The following is a 27106-nucleotide window of genomic DNA, read 5'->3' as shown; positions in this document are numbered from 1 at the left end:
GGTCCCAAAGATGCTGTTCCTGCGTTGATTTCACTCCCTAAGGCAGGCTGTAATGGTTCGCCTGTTCGTTCTAATTTGAAGTCCATCACTCCCAGTGTAAACGTGTATTTTGGAGTTGGATTTGTGGCATACACACTGTATCACAGTCGAACTGGAACAAAGCCCAGGTGAATGTTTGAGTAGGAATTGGTTGCAGATCTGTTGCTTGAAAGTTAAACTTGACTGCTGAATCAGCTCCCTTCTCAAGTTGGTACTTTTTTTTATTTCTCTTTTTCTGGTAGGAGGAGTTGTGTTCAAGCAATGTTTTCAGTGTTTGTGGTGACTTTAAGTTTTCTTTTAGCAGCAACAAGAAGAAAAGGCATTTCATAGATCTCCACGTAGAAGTAAAGAAACTACTGTATATAGTGTCATTATCAGGGAAACACATCATCTAATTTAAAGTGCAATGATATTTTGGCTCGCTTTTGGACTGTTTAGCTGTTTTCCCACTGGGGTCCTAATGATTATTTCATGTTCTTCCCTAAAAGATTGCAAGTTATTTGGTAGATGATTAGAAATAGATTTGCTTTAACATCTGTGTTTGTTCAGTTCTTCAGAAAAATGCAAATGGTGACAAGTTTCTGCAGTTCTCTCTGCTGGGATTTCTTTTGTCTCTGTCATTAATAATAGGGTTATTTAGTGGTGGTGTGGAATATGTTTTGTGTAAGGATTGCGATATATACTAATAACTGGTAACATTTGTAAGCATAATTTCTTTCAGTTGTCTTAAAACTCTTAAATATTGTAGCTTCATAGCCAGTTTTGATATTCATATTTGTGCATGAGCAATTTGTGTGCTTACATACCGTGTTTCTGGAAGCAGGTCTATTGTGTGTTGCCAGGGAGGAAAAAAAAAAGGAAGCAAAGCAGGACAGGAAACGTGTTTTTTGGAAGTGTTAGATGGTTGGGTAGATACCATAGGAAAAGTTTCAGTGACTTTTTCAGGCATATTTTTGAAATTTGGACCTGATACCAATCATATGGATGTGAGGTATTGCAAGCCTTGCTTACACACGTGAAAAGCTTGTGGATCGGAAAGCATGTTGGAGAAATTTTTCCATACTTTGAATGCTGCCAGTCAGTAGTAGAGGAATGCTGTGGCTAAACCTAAAATTATGGGGTAATATAATGCAAAATGGCAGTGTTATCTCGGTCCTCTTGCATTTAGCACTGCACCAAGGTGCTTAGGGTTAGGGTTTTAGGAGTAACTACCTTTGTGCTGTCTAATTCAGGATTCTTATTTACACAACTGGCTGTTTTGACAAACATAAAAAAGTGATTGTTTTCAAATGTGCCCAACTTCAGTTGTGAACCGCAAGAAAACTTGCAAGGGTCAAATCGCAGTTGTTGGTAGAAGCTCTATTTGGAATAAAAAATACTACTGAATATCATTTTGCTGCTGAGTTAATAAACAAACATGGTTATTTTTTAAGTAATGAGTTGGTAGAGAGGAATGGGTTACAACTAAAATATGACTACTTTGCTTCCATAACTTAAAAATCAGCTCCTAATTTTCTTTTAAAGTGAAACAGCAGTCATGATAGAGATGGGTGGATGGAAATATCTTACATTCTGCTGTTTCTGGGAGATTAAATGTTATGTTACTGTGCCTGTAAGAGAAAGAAAACTGTGGTGCAGCAGTTCCTCCCCTCCTGCGCCCCAGTAACAGAGGAGATAGTTTAAAACTGAGCAGTCTTGGGTTCATCCTGGGGAAAAGAGATGTGACTTCAGCCTTGTAAACTTGAATTCAGTTTTTGGATTGCAGCAAGAACACTGTGGAAAAAATGCCAGACATGTAGTATTGTAGCTATTGCTTAACAACAAAACATTGTGTCTTCCTATCCAATTATATGTAATTAATGTATGTCAATATATTTGCATATCATCTCGACTGACTCTGTCGGGGTTGTCAGGTTGCAGATAGGATGAGCATCAAGCTGTAGGCACAGCAAAAGCTTTTCCAGAGGCCTCCCCATGTGTTTTATGTACTAGTGGCCTTGTACTTGCTGACATCTGTAACCAAAAAAAAAAATAGTTCAGGTTGGCGTAATTCCTGCATTAATTTGTTTTAATGACATGGGAGGAGAGGAATAAAAAGACTGAGAAGGGGAAAGTCAATTTATTTTCTGTATTTTTCAAAAGGAAACAGACTGTGCCTTTGCCTTCACACTTCCCCTTTCTTCCTTTCCATCCTTCCACTGTCCACATATCTAGACTTAATCATTTTTAGATCTGAAAGCGTATTTAGAACAATGTGATTTCTTGCACAGCGCAGCCCATAGCGCTTACTAGGTGAAGTTCTGTGTTGAAATCACTAATTTCTGATTGGCCTGGAGCAGTAATTTTCAGACTGTTAACCTCCATGGATCAGTCAGCTACCATGGAGATGATAGCGAAGATACCCAAGAGAAGCACTTCTTTCTCCCAGTCTCTGAACACATGAATTTGCTCCTCAACTGGACATGTCGTAGGTTTTCAAACGGAGAAAGATTGACCGCTAAACTGGAATCTCTCAGAAAGAGGTACAGGGTGTTTAAGATAAATGGTTGATGATGTATGATGTCTCCGAGTAAGTTCCAGTATTTCATCACCCCGGTGTTAACGTGCATTCTGCCTGGTCTGGGCTTGTTTAGCCTAGAGAAGAGAAGGCTTGAGCGGGGCTTAATCCTAGCCTCCGGTATCTGTCAGACCATTTTTGGGAAAATGGAGCCGGGCTTTTCACAGGGGTACTTGGTGGGAGGACAGGAGACAAGGGACATGAATTGGAACAGAAGGGATTCGGGTTGGCCATGGGGAGAGCTTGCCCTCTGCACTGGAACAGCTTGCCCACAGAGGTTATGTAGCCTCCAGCATCGGAGGTTTTGGGGATCAAAGTGGATAAAGGCGTGGGCGGCCTGGTCTGATCTCCTAGCTGATCCTGCTTTGAGCCGGAGGACGTCCCTTACAACCTGAATTATTCTCTGATAATTTGCGTAGTTTCTTCTGTTGAGAGTGTATGCCTTTGGCAAAGGAAGATGATCTGTTATCAAGTGATTCTTGGTGTAGGTGAATAGGTGATCTGTTTGAGAGAAGATTAACTAGTCCTGTGATGCTGGGTCCGTTGCGTTCCTAGAAAGTGTGCACAGGAGACGCTCCTGTCTTTATAAGTTCTGTGGGCAATAGAAAAGAGATTGAAGGAAAAATAGTCTAAAAGATCTCTGCTGCTTTACTTTTTTTACTGCAGTCTAAAGACTCCTCACTTTGTTTAATCAGAGTGATCAAAAATACATGTGTGGTAGAAATTGCATGAATAACAGGAACTGAAACGACTGAGAGCTCTTTCGTTGTCCTTATTTACTCTTGTTAATCAGTAGTGAAGGGTGCAGCAACTGATCGTCTAAATCATGTTTGCCATGGATTTGCTTGTACCCCAGGACCAGTCGCACCCATTTAAAGGGAGTATCGGCACTCTCTTGTTACCATGATTTCCAAATCTTCCAGAAAACAAGCTTGAATTCAGTCTTAGAGGTTAACTTTGGTGCAGTGATGTGTAGGGCCAGCTTTAATATCCAGGGAGCGTGGTTTATTGATGGTCTGATTATTTGTGGAATAAGTGTAGTCATAGCTGGATAATAGATGGCAATTTTTTTTTTTTCTGTTAGTGTGTTAGAATGCATTGGTTTGAGGCTCTTCCTCTTTAAATTCAATGTTTTCTTTCTCCGCGTTCTGCAGATCAGAAAGTCTTTACTGAGCTTATTTGCCTGTGATGGTTGTTCATTGATTCTTCGAATACAGCTTGCTTTTTAAATGTGGCAATCTCTGGGAGACCATGTGAGTTTTCCTTAGCAATTTATAGTATACTTTACTGTTGCTCATGCTAGTTTTTGTTGACTTTTTCAGAAAATGTAGGATTCCTATAGAAGTGCAGGTCTGCCATGCTTGAACTCAAAAAGACTTAATTTTAAAAATTGATCGCAGTAAGCTTACATATGTCCAGGTCTGATAATGCAGTAAACACAGCTGCTGGTTAAAAGAATTATTTGGTCTTTCTTCATACTGCGGAGATGGGACAATAGCCTCATAGCCCAACTGCTTCAAATGTTACTGCTGCTTATATGTTTCAGGAAAAGCAATGTTTATTTGTCAGTCAGCAGGTGAATCTTTCTATTTTTGCCAAGTAAAAAGGTGGCTTTTCCTCGTGTTAAACCTCTGAGTAGCTCTGGCTTGAGCAGAAAGACGGACTTCGTGCTTGCAGCATGCTGACAGAGAATCATCTCCACATTGTTTTGTGGTTTCTTGTTTGTTGAAGAAAGCCATGGGAAGAGTTTTCATCCAGACCTTTTGCAGAAATTGGACATTTAAGGACTGTGTTCCCCTTAGGAGTTACGGGCAGTGATGGTGTGTCCGTGCTGATCTCTCATGCCCAGAGTTAAGGCAGAGAAGGAAGAGGGATGGATGTAGATACGAATGCCTAAGCTGTGGACAGACACAAGATTCTGTGTTTCTGGGGTTTGTGGACAGAAGAACTGCTGCCTGAGGCCAGCATAACCTTAGTCTAATTCAGGGTCAACTCATGGCCTGTGTGAAGGCTCTGTTCGCTTCTAGTCCTCCTCTGTCTCGTACCTTGATGCATCTTCCTCCTTGGTTCTAGTCACGCAGCTTCACAGGATATTGGTGCCATCTGCCATGTGCCAAAGCAGATGAGGGAGAGCTTAATTCAGGCAGTCGTCTCCCTTGTGGACCAGCAGGGTTGGTGGCACAGGCCACAACAAGCTGGAGGAGCCTTTGGGGAAGGGGGAGAGGCTTTGGGGTGTAGCATAGCTTTGGACCATTTGGCCACATCGAGCAGCGACAGAAGCACTGGGCAGCATAGACTGTGCGGGCTGGGCTGCTGGATTTAGGGCAAAAAAGCTGGTGAGGGGTCTGGAGCACAAGTATGATGAGGAGCAGCTGAGGGAACTGGGGGTGTTCAGTCTGGAGAAGAGGAGGCTGAGGGGAGCCCTCATCGCTCTCTACAGCTACCTGAAAGGGGGAGGGGGGTGTTGGTCTCTTCTCCCAAGGAACCAGTGATAGGACGAGAGGAGACAGTCTCAAGTTGCATCAGGGGAGGTTTAGATTGGATATTAGGAAAAAATTCTTTACGGAGAGAGTGGTCAAGCATTGGCATAGGCTGCCCAGGGAGGTGGTGGAGTCACCATCACTGGAGGTGTTCGACAAATGTGTGGACGTGGCACTTGGGGACATGGTTTAGTGGGCATGGTGGTGTTGGGTTGACGGTTGGACTTGATGATCTTGAAGATGTTTTCCAACCTTAATGATTCTGTGATTATGGGGCTCCGTGGAAGTCCTGTTGAAGTTGGGAGTCTGTGACTGCATGTAGGAAAGCCTGGTGTCGTGGGGAACTGGGAAGTTCTGTGTGGTTTAGGGTATGAATTCCCGCTCCTGTGCTGTGGGATGCTGAAGACGGGAGCTTTCCTGTGCGTTCAGGGATGCTGCGTACCCCAAGGCATTGTGCGGCGGTGGCAGTGCCGCGCTGAGGGATGAACATGGGATGAAGATACTGGGGATACCATGGTGCCATGTAGGATTAGATTTATAGGAAGTGTGGTGAGAGATGTGTAGAGGGCCGGAATTTACACTTGAGGATCTGTCGGTGTGTAGCCTGGCAAAGATATTGGAAAATTTGATTTAGACATCGCTGAGGAAAGGTCCCCTGTAGAGCGGCGATCCCGGTTCTGCAGTGTCGGTGTAGACCTGTTGGAGAGAACTGTTGGCAGCTGCAGCTTTTGTGCACTGTATTGGGTTTCCGCTTAAGCACTGACTTCTGGGTGGTATTTGAGATGGGAATAAATTTTCTAATATGAGCAGATTCCAAGAAATTGAGGGAGTAATGTGAGTTAAAGTATTACACTCCGTGTTGGTAGCTTAGCTTTGCTGCTGTGCTTCTGCAAAGAAGGTGTTAATCAAATGGGCTGTGATGTTCGTAAGTGGGTGTGATGAGGTAGGGTTGGTTTGAAGTGACAAAGGAAAGTTAATTAGTTTAAGGAATCTGTCTCCTTTTCCATGGGGAATTAAGGTGGAATATCCAATAATACACTTACACAGTGGTAACTTCCAGCAGGTGCCTTTAAAAGGACTGATGTGCCACATCTTACGTGCTTTCTAGCTTATTGAAACTCTTTTCATCTGGCTTAATGTTAACTGAATTTTCTTGCCTCTGTAACCAAACTTTTGAGTGAACCATGGATAGATTTGGCTGGATGGCTCTGAGGCACAGCTGTGTTTGTCCTAGTGTTTGACAATATCAGAACATGTGCATTCTTCCTAGCTTTGGAATAGATCTTAAAAGCCTTTTATATTACATTTATCTCATCAAAACAGCCTGATAAATGTGTCAATACAAACTTACATGGATTGTATCTCATTGAAAGGGACTGGGCTTGGTGACACACAAGATCATTCCTATCCTGTTCTTTCTTTAGGTGTATCTCTAAGCTTCTTACATCTGTGATGACAGGCAGAAAACATAAGACAGCATGGAGGAAAAGGTGACAAATCAGAAAAGGAAAATAAAAAACATTTCTGGGGGAGTGAGAGTGTTCAACAAAACCATATATGAGTGGCACAGGAAAAAGAGCAAGAATGTAACAAAACAAAAAATAATCAAGGATCATTAATTTCAGCAGCATTTTATTATTTTTTTTAGTTTGGTTCTCACTTCTGGCAAAATCAACATTATAACTGGTCAAATTTATACTGATTTTGTTTAATGGTATCTTACCTGCCAAAATCCAAATACAATTTTTTAGAAGGATATAGCAAGGTAGCATACTAATTTTTAGTTTTAGAAACCATAATACTACTTTCTGCATTTAAAATAAGAATTCCTTAATTTCTTGCAGTCTCAAAAGACTTTCTCACAGTTTCAGGAATGGAACAGAAGGCATCTGGTGCTTGAGTGAGGCTGTTGTGCCTTGAGGAGTTGAAAGCCTTTGGTTCTAAACAAGGTACAGTGCTAGCAGACAGCTTGATCTTGGGTTTGTATGACGGTACAGTGAGCTGTTAAGGGTGAATACATGCCATGTGTGGGCACAAAAATTTCATTTAGCAATAGCTAACTATAGCTTCAGGAGCATAAGCTGGTGGCCTTTTGGTGTTCTCAGTGTTGGATGCGTGGCTGTTTGATACTGTCAACTAAAGTTGCACTTGAGTGTTTAGGAAGGATATCTGATAGTGATGTGAGTTCATAGATCGAAGTTGAAGCTATGATGATCCATAAAAAGTGAGCAGAAGTGATTTTTCATTTGGACTGATTCTTGGCTCCACCACAGCCATCCCAAACTACACACCTCTAGCTACCTGCAGGTCTGGAATGGAAACAGCATACTTCAAAACTAAATACTAGTACTTCTGGTTTTCCAAAGAAGATGTGAGAGTCCTCCCTAACAGCAGGGTGGGTGTCACTTGGTAAAGTTTCCAGGGAGCTGGTACAATGGTTTTTGGGGTGGTTTTCTTTCAGCATAAAATCCTTTAATACAGGCTGAAGTTGTTTGATTTCTACATCTGCTTCAGGTTAGGCTGGTATGTGGCAGTTGTGGATGTGCAATGAATATGACTTCTTCTCTTGTAAAGAAGTAGGTTTTAGTTGTTCGGGGTGTGCATGTGTTTTTTGTTTCTTAAACCAGTTGTAGTTGGATTATTTTTAATTTGTGATCTGTTTCCCCAGAGGGGTGACCACACTGGGTAAAACTCCTTCAGACTGAGTCATGTATTGCAAGTATTAGTGGAGCACAGCTGATGGTGACTGATGCCAGATTGTAGATCTTTTTGGAGCAGTTCAAATAGGAGTTATGCGGCAATAAGTCTTTGAATTTTTAGTCTATGTTAGCGTGCAGGGTTACTGAGTTGGACCGTATTGCCAAGGTGCTTGATAATGAAATAAAGATCTTTAAAAATGGGATAGGTATGCTTCTATCTTAAGTTCATTTTTGACCTCATCCTTGAATAAAATAAGTTTCTCAGGTGTACTTGAGAACCAGCATGCAGCCAGTGTCAGTTTGATGTCAAAAACCATGGAGTCTGTGGTGTGCTTTTGTGTTGACACAAAGCTCCTCCTCCTGAACTGCTCCTCTTTTCACAGGCTACAAAACATCCCTTACGCAGCAGGGAGAACCACCTTGCTAGGTATATATGCTGTTGTAGTCTCGGCTCCGCAGACACCAACCACCTTCTCGAGTAGTCTGGGTGTCTAAGCTCTAGCAGTTGTTCTTGATTTGTATTTTACTTTGGTCATTGAATTTACCACCCTGAAAACTTGTATGATACCTCTTGTTATAACATTGACTTAATAGAAGACATTTGCTTTTGCGTAAGCCCAGTCAAATTTGTGTAATGTAAACATTTTTGGCCATTTCAATTCCTATTTGTGTGAGTAAAGTTCAAACAGCCAAAGGCATGCAATATGAGGAGAGCTTTCTTGTCTGTGCACAGAAATGTAGGCCTGGTAATGGAGATCTTACAAATATGTTCTTTGCTTCTCTTAGGAACTTGTCAAATTTTAAACAGGTCTCTGAGTAATTGACATCTAAAGGAAGCCAAAACAACTGTCCTGAACCAGAATTTCACGCCTTTCTGGACTGCAATACAAACCTGTAGCTCAAGGGTTCCTGGTCGGGCATTGCAGAGGGACTAGAGGCAGATCTTGACGTTTAGCAAGTACGATTTAGTTCACTTGAAGTAAACTCGGATCTTAAAACGTAATGTAGTGGGTTTTGAGCGCAGCATTGTTGTGTTTTGATTTTTAGCACAATTCTTCAGGCTTTCAGAGAGGTATCAGGATAAAAAAAAAGAAGAGTTTGCTTTCTTGAAAAATTTAATGGCGTGGTAAAACGATCACCTGTCCTGATACTACATGATAGTTTCTAGTCTGGGTCTGTCTGGACTGCCGCACATGCTGGATGCTTAATCCCTCTAAAATAGAGGGACTCATGTTTAGAAGTGTGGATGCCTCTGAGCTTCCACTACCTTCACTGGGAACTGCAGATTCTCACCACCGTGAAAAATCATGGTTTGTATCTTGAAATTACTACAGGTTCAAAGATAAATGTGCAGTGTATTTCAGCTTTAGTGACAGGATAGAAGAGGAAAGTCAGCTTGTGTTAAGCAAAGAGCTAGTGCATGAACTCCTGTTGCGTACCATTGAAAGGACACTCTTCCTTAGAATGGCCTGTGGATGGTGAAATTCCTGAGGAGCTGAATAGATAAATCAGTTGGTGTAAGCCACTTGCAGTCAATCCGCGTTAACAGGTCAGTTGTTTACAGTAAATGAGATCAAGTCAAAATAGCAAGCGCTAGCCAACTTTCTCAGATGGTGTCATTTTTAAAATATGTGAATATAAGGTGCTAACACTCATTTTTGTTCTTGTTCTCCACTTGGGTGAGTTGTGACCTCCCACTGAAACAGCTCTAGAAATCACCAAATGCTATAATAAGAAATTAAACCACTTGGCATCCAAAATTTTTATTTCACAAAAGTCTAGGTAGACTACAGAGGTGAGATTTGTCCTACTTTTTCCAAAGAAAAATTCTGGCCAGCTGAGAGGATCTGTGTTTGCACAGATCTTGATGCTTAATACTCAAGCCAAGTGCTATGCTTATTTATGTGAATGTTCTTTCTGATGACTTGTTTGTTTGTTTTACAGTCACTGGCTTTAGGTGAGGATTCAGAATGGGAGACAAGCCTATCTGGGAGCAGATTGGGTCCAGCTTTGTACAACATTACTACCAGCTTTTTGATGCAGACAGGACTCAGTTAGGAGCAATATATGTAAGTATTTACAAAAAGGGGGCTGGGGCGCTCTCCTGTTATCTGTCTAGGTTTCCCTGGTTTGATGTGTGGGAATACACAGGGTGGAATAGTGGGTTTTATCCTGGCTTCAGAATGTCAGTCAGTGCAGTCGCACTTGCTTCTATTTATTACATTTCTTTTACATTTCACTTCTATTTTGAGCTTTGTCTGCCTTATCTATAGGCAGTCAGGCTCATAAAACTCTGGTGGGCGGTAGACAGTGGCTTGTAGTGGAGGGGGCTGGTGATGATCCTGTGATGAAATTGTCTGTAAAAGCAAACATGCTAGCCTTGGTTTGCTGTTAATTTTCAGGCACAGATTTGCTTGGATCCCTCTTGAAGTGGGATGTGATTTAAGTCCTATTCTGTGTGTAGCCATTCTTGCAAGTGTTTCTTGGATCTCATACTGTATTAATCCTCAGAACATTAAAATAGATGTAAAACTTTGAATCCAGTTTAAATATTTATATTTTATTAAAGAAATTTAAAATTAAGTTTAAACTTCTTCAAAAATTAGGTTTCTGGTTTTGTTCCTTATTTGGGACAAAATAGATTTGGTTTCCAAAATTGAAGACTCTAACAAACCCGAGGAACATCAGCTTTTAGTTTTGGGGGAAGACTCCTTCAGAACATGCAAAGTGCTCTGCGTGTGGAGTTGGTTACTGGCAGTGAGGAATGCTGCTGGGTGGCTGAGGCGTTTCAGCAAGACACTCAAGTCTTACACGTCTTCTAGCAGCATTTCCTGTTTTTCTGGCCTGTTTTTCATCTGTTGTGTGAATTGTATGAAGCTTCACCATGCTCTTGAGGATTGAAACTGTTGCATGAACACCATCTTTATAGCTCAGAAGTATCCACCAGTAGTGATAACATTTGCTGTTTGGATTGTTGTGTATTTCCTAGATTGTTGCCTTATTTTGGCCAAGCAGCTGTATACAGAGAGCCTATAAAGCAAGAAAAACAAGTAGCCAAGTTCAATCCACAGCTCTAAATACAAAGGCATTTAGCAGTTTCTGTCATGTTATTACCAAGGCACCTTCAATCCTCGGAAGACTGGTGATAAGTAGAGGCTAATTTAAATTCCTGGAAACATGGCCTTCCACACAATGAACTCCTGGGCTTTTTCCACCCTTAGGGTCTTTCTGCCTTTCATCAGTCGATGGGGATACCTATTTAAATGTACTCATGAAAGCTGTTATGCAGGTCACAGATTGTTTTGTGGAGTTCCTGAACTGTGGAGGATGGGACCCTCTTTTGTGTGGCTAAAATGCACCAGGGTCACAACTTGTCTAAATTAGAGGAGGTTCCGCAGAAAAGCGCTTTTACTGGTGACCTTTTTGCCTTCTGAGCAAACAAATGTTATAGCACACAGGAACGCGGCATTGCTACCTCCACCGCAGGGTTCAGTTTTCTCCTTCAGTGGTGTCATCCAAGTCGATTGAGCTTTTGTCACCTGTTCCAGGTAGGGATCTGGGCCAGTCACTTTTGCCATGAATTGCTTGAGCTGCTTCAGTTGGAGTTCTAAGTCAAAGACTTGGTTTACAGTGATTTCCCTGCAGTTGTTTTGCAGGAGAATGTTTGTAGCTACTTCTTTCCTATGGTTTGGATGGGTGGCTACTTGTAATGAAATATCTTATTTTTATGCTGTTGTCTCATCTGTAGGGATTTTGGGATAGAGGGGGGGATGCTTTTTGTTCTTGAAGCAGTTGCTCCCAGATTGTTGGTACAGCAAGTGGCTGTGGCGGTAACCTATAACAGAAAGTCAGGCGGATGCTAATTAGGTTGAAGTGTATTTCAGAAAGAGCGTATTTCCTCATCTGCTTAATCTATGTCCTGTTTTTTGAAACATCAAGAGGGTCCTGCACTACCATGTGCTCACCTGCTGATTGCTGAAGTGGATTCAGGAAGGCAGGTTTTGAGTCCTCTCTGCTTTTATGGCTTTCCATATTTGAAGGCTGTAATTTGAATGCTTGAGAGGATAGCCTTATTCCCTGGTACCGTCACCTTGCTTCTCAAGTTATTGACACCAGGGGTTGATGTCATGCAAGATGCAAGCGGTGTCAGCCAGATGACTTACTGTGTGACTTTAGATTACGCAATCTAAATTAAGTCTATGTCTTCCTAAAAGGGACCTGTCCAAACTTGAGGAGACTGTATTCAGGGGCTCTTTGCCTTACTGTTCTTGGTTGCATCTGTGACAGCTTCATGCTGCTGCCTCTGGTCTCCTCCTTTGTTCTTCTGGCACGCACTGCACTTCATAGTTGCTTCTGATGACACATAGAGGCTTTTATTTTAGAGTGGCTGTGACTGTTGTGCACGTTCAGCACAGCACGTGTGGCTGAAAGAAGTGGTGCTTTGCTATAGTGTGGGTCAAAAACAGGGCCTGGAATATATACCAGAGAGCATACACGTGGAGTTCTTTGGAACCTGATATTTTCTGCTGAGACATTCAGAGCTTCGTTGAGAATTAAAGACTGGATGGGAGGGAGCTGGGAATCATTTTCCTGGAGGTATGTAAACTTGGAAAGATGGAAGGAATAGCCATCTGTGATAGGGTGCCTGAGAACTGGGGCTATCAGGTACAGGGTGAGGGTGCTGTTTAGAGATGGCAGCAGGCAGACTTTGAGCTCTGTGGAAACCAGTTGAAACTTAAATCTGTTTGCCAAGGCTTAAAAATCAGATTTGAGAAGGCAGAGCTACATCAACAACAGGATATTGTGACTCTGGTTTAAACAGCGTATCCTAAGCTGAATAGAAAGCTTTTTGCCAGTTGCTGTTGCACCTGACGTAGCAAGCTCAGAATTCCCTCCCTCATATACTGCAGAGCTTGTAGGCTGAAGCATCTCAATCACTTCATGCCACACGGGGCAGTCTGTTAGAAAACATTTAGAGGCACATTCTACTTTTCTGGGTGTGAGCAGGGTATGCAAATCAGTACCTGAGGGGGGAAAAAAAAAGCTGGTGATACAACTCATCTTACCAGATTTCTTCATGTATTTTAGTCTCTCTACATGCTTGACTGTGTCCATAGGATTTTTTTTTTGTGTCTCCTTTTAGATTTTGTTCTGAAAGCCAACTTTTATCCAAAGGCAGGAACTTTTTTGCTGGCAAAATCATGATAATGACATTTGATCTATTTAATTTCTAGTTGATTATTCCACGCCTTTTCAATTGCTCTTTGTGGTTTCTTTCCATCTCCCTTTGAGGTAGTTTCCAAATAGCTGGATGCTAAGGATATATGCCAGGTAAACAAAGTCTCTTACCAGGATTGCTTAAGGGTTACCTAAGCAGGTTGATGAATTTGTTTCTTTTCCCTGCAGATTGATGCATCATGCCTTACGTGGGAAGGACAGCAGTTCCAGGGCAAAGCAGCTATTGTTGAAAAACTCTCTGTAAGTCTGTAATCCTTACTAAATGTTTTGGGAAACAGTTCTGAAGATTATACAGTAATTGCTTCTGAAATTTGATTTCAACTTCAGCAGTGTGAAACTCTTGAACATGCATGGCACTTGTGCTTCCAACTTCTGGTTTTCAAAAAAATGTTACTTGTGATTTAGTTCTGTGTTCCATTCTGGCTTTATTGGTGGAATGTTAATTGACTCCGTTAGTTTGTAAGGTTATTTTGTGACTGCAATTGCATCTGATATTATTGATTTATTAAAGTTCATAGTTCATAAGCTGACGCCGTGATTTAGAGGAATGAAAGGTGGTTTTATCTTCTAAAGCATGCCAAGGAAGTAGCAATAGCAAACCTGTTACTTGGATCTGCTTGTGATAGAGGCTAAACATGTTTATTGCAAGGAACAACTTGTTTGAAAATAAACTGAAAATAAATTCTATGGTGGAGAACCTGACTTATCCTCAGTGCAGCATTTGTCAGCTGTTCAGATGCAAGCAGTTGTGATTCAGGACTTTGAAACTGGTGTTTTCTCTTCATCGAGTGTGATGAAATCATTTCTTACTGTGTAGAGACTGAAACTTTCCCTCCATGTTTGTGTAGTTAAACCTGGAGAAGTTTTACCTTTTTGAGTAAATCCATGCTTTTACTATAAAACTGAGTGTACTTAAAAGCTGTCATGAGACTAGAAAGTTTCTTTCTCTTGAAAGATATGTGGAGGCTGTGTGTTAGGTCCTCAGACGTTCTGCTCAGAATATAGTGTATCAAGCAAACACACCCTTTTTATTACACATTGAGATGAAAAAAATCTTTCTAACTTGGATGCTTGTCTTGTTGCACAGCTACTGCTCCTGCTGTTTTGGAATCACTGCTTTCATCCAGGCCATCTTTAGCTGTGAAGGCTGAGGGTTGCCCTTGTATCTGTGTTTCAGGTGCTTGCGTTGCCTTTGAGAAGGCCACACACCTCAGAAATAGCACAGCTTGCAACCGCTTGCTTCTAGAGGAGGAGATACTCGAGCTCCAGAGTTGCTTGGTTTTGTCCCCAGTGTTCTTTAGACTTCTGGGCTAGCAGCCATTTACATACCTAACCAGCTAAGCATTTGCTTGGCCACAGTGTCTCAGATGCTGTCTTGGATTTGGCCGAGTGCAGATCATCCCTTTTCCCACCCAAGTTACTCATCTTTACCTTCCCTGTCTGTGATGCAAGTTGGACTTTCTGGATTCATGTGCCTGCTGCACAGTCTGGTTTGGTGAGTGAAGGCATGCTACTTTGCCTCAGGGAAAGTTTTTCTGACTTGTATCCATCTACTTAAAGGAAGAAATGCAGTAAAATTATTGCATGCCCTTCCACTGCCATGGCTCGTTATGGGGCTGTATCAACTTACCATGACTCTAATGTCTTTCAGCATACCTCTGTCACAGCTGAGCTACTTGAGCTCTGTTTGTTTCAACTTTATCACAGAATCACTAAAGTTGGAAAGGACCTTCAAGATCATCAAGTCCAACCATTAACCCAACGCCACCATGTCCCCTAAACCATGTCCTGAAGCGCCACATCCACACATTTTTTGAACACTTCCAGAGATGGTGACTCCACCGCCTCCCTGGGCAGCCTGTGCCAATGCTTGACCACCCTCTCGGTGAAGAAATTTTTCCTAATATCCAATCTAAACCTCCCCTGGTGCAACTTGAGGCCATCTCCTCTCGTCCTATGACTAGTTAGTTGGGAGAAGACACGAACACCCACCTCACCACAACTCCCTTTCAGGCAGTTGTAGAGGGTGATAAGGTCTCCCCTCAGCCTCCTCTTCTCCAGACTGAACACCCCCAGTTCCCTCAGCCACTCCTCATCAGACTTGTGCTCCAGACCCCTCACCAGCTTTGTTGCCCTTCTTTGGACATGCTCAAACACCTCAACATCCGTCTTGTTGTGAGGGGCCCAACACTGAACACAGGATTCGAGGTGCAGCCTCACCAGTGCCGAGTACAGGGGCACGATCCCTGCCCTGCTCCTGCTGGCCACACTATCGCTGATACAGGCCAGGTCGCTGTTGGCTTTCTTGGCCACCTGGGCACACTGCTGGCTCATGTTCAGCCGGCTGTCAACCAGCACCCCCAGGTCTTTTTCCACCAGGCAGCTCTCCAGCCACTGATCCCAAAGCCTGTAGCGTTGCCTGGGGTTGTTGTGACCCAAGCGCAGGACCCGGCACTTGGCCTTATTAAACCTCATACAGGTGACCTCGGCCCATTGATCCAGCCTGTCCAGATCCCTCTGCAGAGCCCTCCTACCCTCCAGCAGGTCAACATGTGCTCACCTACTCTGTCTGTGCTTCTGGAGCTTCTTAGTCTGTTGAGCAGATCACTGAAAGTTTGACGCTAGAATTCCTCTGCACTGCTGTAGTGTTGCGTTCTTCAGTGCCTGGCTGATTAATCAGTGTAAGTGCCAAGGGGCAGGATTTTCTTTTACAGCAAGTTCTCTGCTGTGTAGCAGCAACACGATGTCACCTTTTCAACCTACTCTGTCAGATGATGCTAATACACGGGGACAAGGTTGTCAAGACACTGTTTTGCCAGCACTGGTGCGCCTGTACCTTGCGACAGAGCAGGAGGTGATATGTGTTCCTTCGGTCTTAATTGGTGCTGGACTTACAAGTTGTTTCAAATAGAGTGCCTGTCCTAATCAGGGGGCAGCCTGATTTACATTGAGCGTTTGAGATAATCCTGTAGTTCTATGAGCCTCCTGGACCCAGGAGGAAGCTGGGACAGGTAGCTTTATTGCCAGGAGTGAGTTTAAGCTACTTGACTACATTCTTGCAGAATTTCTCTTACCTGACCGCATGGAGGATTCCATGGTTTTGGTAGTGAAAGCCCAGACAAGTTTTAGTGTCAGAGGATGCTAAAAGCCTTGGTTGTTTCGTGGCTTCTCACTTGTTAGTTACTTTTATTGTACTCTTCATATCAAGAAATGCTGCTCTTCAGTACAGATGGATGTCCCTAAGCAACCATCCTTTTGAGGATAGCTTCTCTCTATCCTAGAAATCAGTGACCTTTGGTATCAGCTGACCCTACTCTTTCCTGTGGGATTTCCCCCACTGCTTCACACAGCTGGCAGACCATTGGGGTCCTTTTCTCTGAAGGGGACAATCAGATACTTGAAACAGGCACCATCTTACCTACCTTTGTGTTTGGTTCCTTCTCACTATTTTGCAGGGCTCTTGACTCTGAAACCTTTCCTTCCTCCCTATCTTCTCCCTGCAGTCTCACCTCTCATTGGCATCTTGTCACACTGGAAGCTGGGTTCTGGATGCAACCACATTCATTCCCCTTCATCGCTGCCTTTTTGAGAGACTTTTCTTGCAGGACTCGTTCAACAAGAAGCTGTTGTGCTGAGGTGGGACCAGGTTTCACAGTACTCTTTTTGTCAAAGGAAGGGTGTGCAGTGTCCCAGCCTGTGCTTGTGCAGGCTGTGCGTGCACATTCAAGTTTGGGATGGTGACCCTGGAAAATATTCTCTGGTAGTTCAGAAAAGACTGCTCTGGATGGTTTTTTGTTATTGGATGACTATTCCATATTAAAACTAGTCAGCTCACTTTGCAGTTCATGGTAGCTTGGGATTGTTCTCCTAGCCAAGAGGAAATGCTGCAGGCTTTATTAGAGAGTGTTCTTGAATAATGTCCTCTGTGATTAGAGGGCTGCTCTGTACACTTCCTTTGCTTCCCCAGGTCCTGATTCTTCCACAATTTGTGTTCTCTGTTATCCAAAGATATCCTGGTATTCTTTCTGAAGCCCTATGCTTGTAGGACAAAGTCTGTACTTCACATCCTTGATAGTAGGACTCGGGTCTCCTGTTCTTGTACCTAGGTCTTCTAGGAAGCCTTTCAGGCTTTTTGATGTTCACTGCTTTGAGTTGTCCATGGTTGGAGTATGTGTTCTAAGTTGAAAGAGAGGAACTGCTCCCCAGTGTCTGGTGTTTCTCAGGGCATGTTCCTTAAGCATGTTGCTTAACTCCAGACATACTCATATTGGCTACATGAGCATCAAGGGGAGAAGGGGAAAGGTGGATATGTGGATTTCAAGTCTTGAACACTGGTTCTGGGTCAAGGACACTTCCTTTCTAGTCATAGCCACTTTAACAAAGAAGCAAATTTGGAGTTGTCTGGTAAATCCCAAGTATTAGATCGTACAATCTTTTAACACTCTTCAGAACAGGGAAGCTTTGTGCCTTTGTCGTATGAACTTTCAGCTTACAGATGACCTGAAGCTCTTCAGGCAGTGTAATTAGACTTGGAAAAAGTACTGTTTTCTGTATATGATGACGTTATTTCATGTCTCGATGCTTGAAAAACACAACTCTTACGATCAACCCAGCCTGAGTAGGGCCGAGTTGCAACAACTCTCCATGCAGTACTACCAAAATAGTCTAACACTTCCTAATGTTGGATTTGCCTGATCTTTGTTTTATAAGTTAGATAATGCAATGACTGTACATTTCCTTATTTTGCTTTCTTTTCATTGCAGAGCCTCCCTTTCCAAAAAATACAACACAGCATCACAGCACAAGACCACCAACCTACACCTGACAGCTGTATACTCAGTATGGTAGTGGGACAGCTTAAGGTAAACTCTTTCCATTACAGGTTAACAAATGCTTACGTCTTAGATTTTTGCAGGATTCTAAATCATCTGATTGCTGAAAACATTAAAAGGCTTTCCTGAGTGGGGAAAGAACACTGGTAAGCTTGCATTGGAATGTCATTCTTCTACTGTTCAAGTCTGTCGAGAAACTGCTCATCCCTTCAGATAACCAGCCCTCAGTAGAATACCTGTAATTTGACAGTCATATGTTCCTGCCAAGCAAAGTACCATGGTTTTTACTGTGCATATAAATATCATATAGGCTCTAGAAGCATCAATATTTCTCTTCCTCAGTTTCACTTAAAAGCAACATTATAGTGTTCTTAGACAATATGAGCACATCTAGTTTAATGTGCTCTTCGGTGTAACTTATGCATTGACCTGCGACTTAGCAGACATTTTTTGTTAGCTGACAACCCTTCAATAAGACCATGTGTTTTCTTTGCTGTCAGAGGACACAAGAATACAGTCCTGGTATTAATGCAGTCCAGTACCTCTGTAATCAAAACTCGTTCAGCAATGGGAGTATTGCCTCTGAGATCAAACACTTATTGTTGAAACAGCTGTTTTTGTGAAGAAATCAGATTATTTTTCAGGCTGTAGTATGATTACATTGCTCTTTACATTATACTACTGAACTGTGTAAACTTACCCAGTCTCCTGTTCTTTTGAGGAAATGTTGGATCTACATATACCAGGGCCACAGACTTGTAAGCTAATTACATTACTTACCAATGAAAGAAGTTGTCCCGGAATGTGCAAAAAAATGTCCTGTATGTAAAGTCAGCTGTAGGCAGAACTTGCTCACAATAGGCAGCGTTTATTTTAGAAGTGTGAAATTACATAGCAATAGTTAAAATTATCAGTTAGTTTTGTCAGGGTTTGGTCCAGCCATGCTGCCAAGTCAGGACTCTAAAGCCATCTAGTCTTTAGAGTCACTTGAACCCAGTTTCTTTTAAAATGGCTGTTTAGGTTTCCTTTTAACTCTGGCACCTCCGGTATCAACACATTCCGACTTCCACTGACTGTACTGTTAACTAAGCGCATGTAGGAGTGCAAGTTTGAATCTGCTTGCTTAGCTATTCTCCTTAATTGTTTTGGGCTGGGCAATTACGAGCAGTTCCCAGTGTATTGCGTCCACTTCTAAGCCTAACATAGATCGCTTTGGCATTAAAGTTGCTCCTGCTTCGTAGCTGCAAGTTGGATTCTGGCTTTCTTGTTGCTCAGTCCCACCTGCACACACTCTGAGGAAAGACAGCCAAGCGTGTCCATGGAAAGCACTGAATTGCAGGGCAGGTATGAAGTCAGACATGCTGATCTCATCTGTCTTGCTTCTGGGTGTGCTCAAAACCCAGTGATGGGACCAAGACTTTGACTCAATGTCTCAGGCCACTCACATCTGCACCTGGCTTTGCACAGTCATGTTTTTAAAGTTATTGCATAAACATTAAGCAGATGACAGCTTGCAGCAGTGATTGAGTTGAATCCCATGGCAAGATACCAAGGTCTTGAAGATTCTGTAAAACTTTTGGGTTTTCTCATCCTTTAGTATAGTCATTAGGGTTGTAGATGCAGTCCGGGAGGTTTCCGTAAATACCATGCCTTGGAGTAGTATTTCTTACTGTGCTGTTCTTATCCTCTGAATAATTCAGCAAGCTGGAATTACTCAGAATCAGCGATCGCGCGATAGTGCGTCTACGTACTTGGAAAGAACATAGTGGATTAAAGTATGCCTATTGTCATGATCAAATCCAACTTGTTTGTGAATTTTTAGTGGGAGAGGCAATATTTTTCCACTCTTCAGGTGTACGTGTCTCCGATCTTATCTTTAAAAAGCACATTTTAATGCCTGGGAAATGCTGCTCCTCACTGAGGAGGTGTCCAGAAAGTCAAAGTCAGCTTAGAACTTTGACTTCTTGCTTCTGCCTTGTGTGGTGGACGAATGAAATAATTGGTAATAGTCTGTAGCATGACATATATCGTAACCATTTCTGCCAGTATGCAAACCTGGTTGTCACATGTAGAGAACACTTTTTCTTGTGCTAATGCATAGGTGTTGACACCCATTTTAATACTTCTCAGTGCTGTTCTTGATACAACACAGGAACTGAGAAGAACTGCATTCAGTTAGTGCATTTGGACAAGTAGCTCATCTATAGCTCCACTTGAACAGGTTACACTTTAACACACAACCATGAAGCAGTATAATTAGTTTTATTTGAAGGTTGCTGCCTTAATAGCATGGCTGTTCTGCACAGCTCACATCTGTTGGTCTCTAGGAAAACTGTGGAGAAATTTTGCACAAGGAAGGGGACTTTCAAGACCATCAGTAGCAGGGTTTGAAGGGAAAAAACATGCTCCCTGCTTACTATTCAGTTATCCTTTTCATGGGGCAGTGAGCCAAATTCTTCAAAGCTGAGTACAATTGATGCATATGCTTTTGAATCCTCTGCTGTTTTTCAAAACTTGCATTATTTTATGTAATGAAGGAGCATGCATAATGCTTTTAATAGATTAAGCCAAGAAAATAATAATGCTAAAATAGCTTTAACATACCCTTTCTAAGAACTCGTTCTTGGCATGATATTTAAATAGATTTTCTGAGGCCTTAGTTGCTTGAATGGCTAGTCCCAGAAGTTCAGCGGAAACTTATTATTAAGTGAGCTGGGCACATCTTGTATTTCTTTCTTAAACCGTTATTTTTTGACCTTGTTTGATTTTTAGGGGGGAAAAAAACCCCAAACGAAAGCAGAAAAACCTTCTACGCTCCCTGCATATATTGTGGGGTGAACTCGTACCAAATTGTCACAAAGCCTCAGCTCTCTTCTTAACTGTACAAGAATAGTTCTGAAGAAATAATGGGGCTAGGGACTGTTACTGTCAAACTCTGTATTTTCTTTACCGGGGTATTATGCCTTGAGTAAACCTGCGTGTTCGGGTTGTTTTAAGCCTTTGGCCTCCCCTGGTGGAGGGGATTTAACTGGGGTCAGGATGTGTATCTGCCTCTGTGCTGCTCCAGTTTACAGCCCAACATGCCAATATCAGTATGAACTGTAAATTAAAAAAAAAAAAGCAGCATCTTTTTCAGCAGAATGCTAAAAAAGTCTGCACTGAAAGGACCAGACGCAACAGCTGCTTGGAGAAGATGTTGGAGAATAATAGGGCATCTAAGTAGGGTCGATGTCACTAGCGAGGCTCTAAAGTCTCTGGCAGAAGCAGTGCAGTAATCGCTTTCATAGAAAAGCATGTTTACAAGTAAATGTATGAAAGATCCTCTTTAGTGGATGTTGGGATACGTAGTAATGGGGGTTTTTTAAATCCTTTTGTAGAGGTATAGTAAATAGACCTCCACTTACTCTAATTCTGTTCTAATTTTTGATTGCTATCCATCATCTGGGTGCATGCTTGCTTGCTTGCTTCAACTAGGAAGAGTAAACATCAGCCTAAGCCTTTAGGAGTGAGTTTCATTTGGTGCGATGCTACTTTGCCAACATTCATTCAGAATGTCACCCGGTATTTTCAGTGTGCTTCACCTAGTAACGTATTTCTCCTGTCACGCTCAGGCAGATGATGACCAGGTTCTAGGCTTCCACCAAACCTTTTTGTTGAAAAGTTTTCAAGGTGCTTGGGTGTGCACCAACGAAGTCTTCAGGCTAGCCCTCCACAACGTTTAACCCTCTGCCTTACAACTCTTCCACGCAGTCCTCGCTGTCCTGGTTGAGTAAGGAGTTCTCTCTTCTCCTTCTTCTGTCACTTGAGCTCGGCTGAGAAGCATGACTGTGGCTTGCGCATTCTCAGAGCAATGTGGCAGATCTGTGCCTCTCCCTCAGAGTGTGAATTTTGAAGTGATTGTTGCAGAATTAATTGTGAATAACTAATTGTTATGCGGTGTTTCCTAGTCTTAAAAGGGAAAGGAAATTTGCAATTAAAATCACTGGATGTTTTTGTAATGCTTGCTGAACACTTAAAGCATTGCTTAAAGCCTGTTAAATGAGGCTTAATATCTGAAAGAACCTGCTGTCTGAAGTAATTAGGCTTTCCTTTGAGATAAGGATAGTTGCCAGCCTGCAGTTCAATCAACAGTTGCTGTGGGGTGCTGGTGGAAGAGTAAAACTGTCTCTGATCAGACAAGAGGACAAAAGTTGTGCAGCTAAACTTGGATTGCAAAGTAGTGTTGCATCTAATACTGACGTCACCCATGGCTCTGTGAGCTGAAGACTTTCTAGTCTTCAGCCTCCAGGTCAGAAGGGTTGTAGAAAAACTGGAGGAGGTCAAAAAGCTGCCAAGATTGCCAATGTTTAAGAGCTTGTGGAGTTGGGAGAGGAGGTGGCTAAGGGAAATCTGCCTGAAATGTAGGTGGAAAGTAAAGTACTTCCAACTACGTGAAAGCAAACTGTTCTTGGTGGTGCCAGACAGGGGACAGCGGCTGCAGACCATAACTTGGGAGGTTCAGATTGCATGCAAGAGAAAGGTTTTCACTGGAAGGCTGAAACCCTGGGAAACAGTGCCTTGGACACGTTGTGAAACATCTTTTCTTGGAGGCTTGGAAGACTCTGCTAGACAAAGCTGTGGCTGATGCAATGCTGCTGGTCGTGCATACTCATACTGAGCATGAGGCTTGACTGGAAACCAGAGGTTCCTTCCAATCTGATTCTGTGACTCTTAATTTTTATTTTAATTCAAGGATGACATTGAAAGAATTTGAACTGCATAAAGGAAAGCTTTGTGGAAAAATAAAGCCCCTGTGTTTCAAGCCTGGGCTCACATCTGGAATGCAAATACTGAGATGGACATAGCTGAATTTGGAGTGGAAAGTAAGGGTAAAGAGTTTTGGTGAGGTTATCTGAGCTGTGATGAAGATCCAAACTAAAACGGGATAGGATTAGTCTATGCCTTCTAGAGCACCTCAAGTCACTCAACTATGGGTCTTTGCTATATGTTAAGAGGATATATTCAGAATTTTGGGAACAGACTATAAGTTATTTAATTTGCCTTAAATATAGTCTAGGGTTTTCCTTGTTTTTAGAGTATACTGCTCCTCTATGCTGTGAAGACAGCATGAAAGAAATAAAGAAAGCAATAATATGTGACTTCATAGTGGGATTTGCCGTATTTACAAGAAGTGTTTGGGGAAGAATTCCCTTTTCTTTTAATCTTCATGTGTCCAGTCCTGAATTGCATAAGAAAGGAGGACATTCTTAGCTGCACTAAGAGCCACAGTGCAGCTAGGCTTATCAGAAATTGAGGAAATCTACACTAAAACTAGTCTGGTGGTGATATCTTTTTTTTTTTTGCCCCCCCAGAGGTATATTTTTAAAGTGTTCTCATGTCAGTAATGACATGCTCAAATTGATGTGAAAACTACTTGTGCAACTTGCAGTAGGTGCCTCGGTGACCTAAGGTGAGGAGACCATAGGGCAACTGAGAGTATTCTAAATATTTACTAATAGTGTTGATTAGAAGTGATTCAAGATGAAAGGATTCTGCCTGGATGGTTTAAACTAAGCCATTGGAAAGGAGCTGACGTGAATATGAATTCATTCCAACTTAGTCCAAAGCACTAAAAGTACTTTACAAAGTTGTATGTCAAACTTTAATGTACGCTGCTCTGATGCTACTTGGGTTTCTTAGATTCCTTCATGTCCAGGAACCTACCAACTGTCAAGCGGTAGGAAGACTACGAGGATGTAAGTGTTACATTTGATACCTAGGAAAAGCTAGAAAAGGCATAAATCCATGAGTTTCAGTGCACAGGCCACCTCTTCAGGATGCACATGCAAGCATCTTTTTCTGGGCAGGTCTAGTAAAGATAATACTTCCCCTGAAATAATTGGCACGACTGCTGTCGTGTGTGCTAATGGTGATGTGCTGGATGGCTGGCTGGTCTAATCCAGCATATCCGCTTGTGTTCACATTGCACTGATTGTTGCAGAGCCTCTGCCTAATGCAGAAGGAGGCACATATATAAGTGTGACAAAAAGCTGCCCAGTTCATCAACCTGTTGAACAGTGACTTTATTGGCACTTCTCTTGCTTGAGGATTTTTCTTTTATTCACTTCACCTGCTCATACTTCTGGCCTTACTTGTTGCCTTCTTAATTTCTGTGTGTAGTAGCTTACTCATTCACTTTGTCCTTTGTGGTTTTATAGTAATTTATCTTGCCCATTCTCCTCACCTTGATGACATTTTTGCAAGCTAGAGAGTCATACTCAATTCACTTTCTTCAGTAGGAAGCTGTCCTGTAGCTGGATCATCTTTCTTGTCCTTTCCTTATTGTATCATTTTAATTTTTTTAAATTATAAGAAATGCATGCAGGATTTGATATGTGGGTGCTCTCTGTGTATTTATGCAGTTGCTTACTTACAGGTTTTGGGCCTCTCTTCCTTATAACTGCTAACACTGTGCTTGCCTTGATAGCTTTTGAGCTCTGAGATGGTTTTAAAAAAAAAAAAAATTGTCCATCCCGATTTCAGAATCGCTTTCCTGAGAGGCAGTAGCTCATCTAGGGCCATTTTTGGTTTTCCTCTGTGGATTAGCATACACTTACTGAAACTGCACTTCATCTACACCATTTTATTTCCTAGGCAGTTGTCACCGTGAAATCCCTGCAGCAGTTTTGGATTTGAATGCTGCTTTTACATGCACTTGATCCTACCACTGCACAGGCAGACTTGCTGTTTTGTGATAACTGGTGTACTTAAAGCTGACCTGTTTCACATTCAATTTATCACTTACATGAATATTACTTTTTTCAGTAAAGAATGGGGGGGTGTTTGTTTTGTGGTCTGCTTTGCTTTTCAACCTTTTCACTTGCTTTTCTTGGTGGACAGCAGCAGAGCATTGAGAGTAAACATTCAGCATTTTTGACAGTCATGTGCTCCTCTGGCTGCTGCTTTTCAATGCCTTTTTTTTTTATGCATTTCCTCCATTTTCTGAAGCTGAATAGTTGTGTGCTGAAAGAATAGAGCTTAAAGTCCTCCAAAAATGCTGAATTGAATACACTATGGTCAGTATCAGAAGATTGTTTTGTAGCTTGGTCCTGTGTGCTGGTCAGACTAAATCCTATTGTGTGATTTCCAGCTGATTTGGGAATCATTTATGTTGTTTGGAGGCTTTAATTCCTGCATAATGTCTCTGAGGACACTGAATCCTATTGTGTGATTTCCAGCTGATTTGGGAATCATTTATGTTGTTTGGAGGCTTTAATTCCTGCATAATGTCTCTGAGGACACTGGTAAACGTTAGGTGGGAGAAATAGCTCCCTCTAACTGTTTTACTACAAAAGTAGAAAATAGTATAAATATAGTGCAGACACTATAACCTGCCTAGATGAATTGTCAAAGGCAGAAGTTGAGGCGCTGCTGCAAAGATGCCTGTACTTGCAGCGTCTCGTCGCAGTATCGTAGGTACTTCACTCCCTTTGAGCTGTTCCTGGCCCGTGGAAGTGTCTTAGTGGAAATAGTAAGTGGCTGGCCAGCTGTACCTGCTCCGAGAGAGCTTTCAAAAGCCTAGATCATTCAGGCAATAATGTTGATGCTGACTTGTACAGAAACTCCTTTCTGTCGTCAATCCAAAGTACAGCAGCTACAAACTAATTTTAAAACACCTCATTTTATGCTTGGTTCCTGGGCAAGGCCCAAAGAAAATCTGTGATTCAGCGCCGAGGCAGGCATGTTCTTATCAGTGTTGTGAAGCTGCTGGAATGAGATGCCTGCAAATCTTACAGAAAACCCCAACTTCAGATGCCATTGCAGGATTTCTGTGTCATTGGGCCCTAGGTGTTTGTCTGCAAACCACTACTGGAACAGAACCTCTGGTTGTATTAGTGTCTCTTGAGGTACTAGGCATCTTACAGCATGTGACATCACTGTTAACTGTTAGCTTTTAAGTCGCCTTACCATGAGTTTCGGAATACATTTCTCAAAGAGCATTTTGAACTCTTTTTCCTTCTCTTCCTACAGGCTGATGAAGACCCCATCATGGGATTCCACCAGATATTTCTATTAAAGAACATCAACGATGCCTGGGTTTGCACCAATGACATGTTCAGGCTAGCATTGCACAACTTTGGCTGAGCTGGCAACCCTGAGGCACCCGTGCTTTTCTTTTTTTTTTCCTCCTCTCTTACTGGTATTATTCACACTCACGGAACATTCCAAATATCATACACAAACCTGCAGCACTGCAGAGCGTGAGCAAGCAAGACCTGTGACCTGCCCTTCTGCTGAGTTTACATTGTCACTAGATGAGTTTCTTGTGCATGATGTTTGGAAGTTAGACTTAGCTGCATTTGACAAGAGAAAATTGTGTTGTACCAGCATGCCTCGGAAAGAATTTATAATGCAAAAGGTTGTTGTTTATGTACTGACAAGATGCTCTATAACCCAAAGAAATGAAAGAACAGCAGCCTGTACAGCCCAGATACTGATTTGTTCAGATGTTTCAATGCTACATTACACAATAAAACCATGAGATTTTCTTAACAGTTTAAATTGTTTTAATGAGTTGCATATGGAGTATATGGTACCGCTTGCTTTGGATGCCCTCCATGTCTGCCTGGCTGCAAACATGAAACTCTCAAACCGAAGAACACTTGATAGTTTTACCGATGAAGCCAGTTCAGGTATGCCCTTGGCCGTACAACTTCTTTTCCCTCCCTCTCAGCAGCTTCGGTAACAGGCTTCTGGCTTAGTTTTTAACACTGGCAGGTTAGTCCTCAGCCGTTGTATTTTGCCAATAATATACAAGGATGGCAACAGTCATGGTAGCTTGTAGTTAGATGTCATGAAGACTATTATGTTCACCCTCAAAGCTAAACAGGATGCTGTATTTTCTTCATAGGCAGACACCCAGGTTGTCAATCCAGCGCTGTTCTCCTGGAGTTTGTATTCACCCCTAAAGCCCTGGCTGCATTTGAGCTCTATGGTGTCTTTCTAGCCTCCCTTCATTATCGTTTGGGCTGGTTGGTAGTACCGCATTTGCTGTCCAGGTTTTTACGACATGGTTGGCTGCCCTGTGTCCTCCACCCTGGAGGTGGCAGTATTTCACCAGTGAAGGGATTTATTAAATTAATCTTTCCTGCATATGAGATGGCACAGGAGGAGAATCACATTCAGATGCCACTAAGCTATTCTTTATGAGTTTTCAAGGGCTTAGGACACCTTGCTGAGCTTGGTTTTCCAAGTATAGAGAACCTGGCATTTCTGGTTTCG

The 27106-nt window shown here is 42.2% G+C and overlaps 1 protein-coding gene across 1 annotated transcript; it reads left to right on the top strand.

The window, feature by feature from the left end:
* Positions 1 to 1586: 1586 nt before the first annotated feature.
* NUTF2 (nuclear transport factor 2) lies at positions 1587 to 26382 on the top strand. Its single transcript, XM_010285644.1, has 6 exons — positions 1587 to 1651; positions 2683 to 2687; positions 9720 to 9844; positions 13182 to 13253; positions 17777 to 17875; positions 25856 to 26382. The coding sequence occupies exons 3-6, from the start codon at positions 9746 to 9748 to the stop codon at positions 25967 to 25969; spliced, it is 384 nt and encodes a 127-aa protein (XP_010283946.1). The 5' UTR covers positions 1587 to 1651; positions 2683 to 2687; positions 9720 to 9745; the 3' UTR covers positions 25970 to 26382.
* The last annotated feature ends 724 nt before the right edge of the window (positions 26383 to 27106 follow it).

Source organism: Phaethon lepturus, unplaced genomic scaffold, assembly GCF_000687285.1.
Source record: "Phaethon lepturus isolate BGI_N335 unplaced genomic scaffold, ASM68728v1 scaffold45234, whole genome shotgun sequence".
Lineage (NCBI taxonomy): Eukaryota > Metazoa > Chordata > Aves > Phaethontiformes > Phaethontidae > Phaethon > Phaethon lepturus.
This window is presented reverse-complemented; position numbering and strand designations above follow the sequence as displayed.